General features: G+C 39.1%; 1 protein-coding gene across 1 annotated transcript; it reads right to left on the bottom strand.

Annotated features, from left to right (window-relative positions):
• Window positions 1–26: 26 nt before the first annotated feature.
• On the bottom strand, window positions 27–1,503 carry LOC112095174 (the record flags this gene model as incomplete). The annotated part of the gene is made up of 4 exons (XM_024176856.1): window positions 27–448; window positions 569–742; window positions 886–1,085; window positions 1,368–1,503. Coding segments are annotated over 4 exons (597 nt in total), but the record flags the coding sequence as incomplete, so codon positions are not given.
• Between the last annotated feature and the right edge of the window lie 5 nt (window positions 1,504–1,508).

Here is a 1,508-nt window from a genome sequence, read left to right as displayed (position 1 = left end):
GAAACGGGAGAAAAACTTTAAGCAGAGACTTGAAGAGCTTATTGAGTACCCAAATCCAATTAAATCTTTCAGCATCTGTTACAATCGATGGACTGTTAGAATTAAATTCGGTCGAGATCAAGTGGAGATGAATAAATAGCTAAATGAACTAATCCTCGCCACCGTGTTTAAATGCAGCTGAAATTGTCTTTGTTCCTTGCTTATATTTTGCACACAAAAGAGCAACCTTCGGACGACTATATGCAGCCCAAACAACAGACGAGTTACAGACTGAGGCGCCTTCGTATCGTTACACACTAGCTTGTAATACTTAAAAGCATATATTATACTATTTATCCAAAGAATCATATTTCAAATAACATTAGAACACATCAGGGTGAAACCTCCCTGGAATCGAGCTGCTTTGCTGAGCCTGCTTCAGGTGCAGTGTAAGGGCATAGTTGTTAACCTGATATGGTAAACATTCAATCGATTAAGAAAGATCCAACTACGTCATAGAATGCACCAATAGAAAAATTCAAACCAATTATCATCGACAATGAAATGCTTTCAGGTTGGTGAGTTCAACCTCCAATGTCCGCAACTGGTCCTGGTACTGAGACACCAGCTGCTTCAATTGCTGCAGCTCCTGGTCCCTATCTTCATATTCTTTCTGACGTTCGTGCTGAATGGACACTGCTCGCTTCAGAATTGTATTTTCCTGAATAAGTGCTTCCACTTGCTCCTTGAGCATTATATTTTCCTATAACAATGTAATTGAAAACAAACAAAAAGAAAGCCTCCATCAAATATTCTTTTCTTTTTTTGTTCCTCCACACCCCAACATCTCTACTACTACTAAGAATTCTGCACACTGCTGATAGTAAGACTGTAACCATAGTAAACCTGGTGGATGGTTTGCGCTGCCTCTGCACTTGCACGTGCATGGATGGACTTCTCCAAAACCTCAAGCACTCTAGAAGCACGAGCTTTGGCATCATCCATGTCAGAGGCACTCATCATCTCTCTAACAAATAGCTCCACCCAATCCGCACCATCCTTCGAAAGATTTTCCTCACCAAATGGAACCTCCCCATTAGTTGTCACTGAACATGGAAAAAAACAGCAATCATTTCATCACTACTCAATAGCAATGACCTTAGTTTTAGTTTTATCCGACCAGTAGGAGCATATTAGTTTTCCTTTTGTTCTTTCATTATCGTCATTAAATTGCTTAGATTATATATCTTAGACAAGGCGTTATCTGAAAATGCGAAATATCATGGAAAAAAATTCATGCAAATATTTACAATATTCAAAGCCAATAATGTTGAAATACCCCATATAATCAATGCTGATAGATTATTAATAAAGTTCTCTAAATGAACCTTGTGATTGGAGTTGAACACTTCCTTCCCCTGCTACATCCGATACGCCTGCAGCAGCTGAAGCTGAATATTGGTCAGAAGATCCTAGTCGAAGCTCATTCAAACTTCTAATAGCCAAACCCAAATCATCGCCACATTCTT

This window comes from Morus notabilis, unplaced genomic scaffold (genome assembly GCF_000414095.1).
Source record: "Morus notabilis unplaced genomic scaffold, ASM41409v2 C11419328, whole genome shotgun sequence".
Lineage (NCBI taxonomy): Eukaryota > Viridiplantae > Streptophyta > Magnoliopsida > Rosales > Moraceae > Morus > Morus notabilis.
This window is presented reverse-complemented; position numbering and strand designations above follow the sequence as displayed.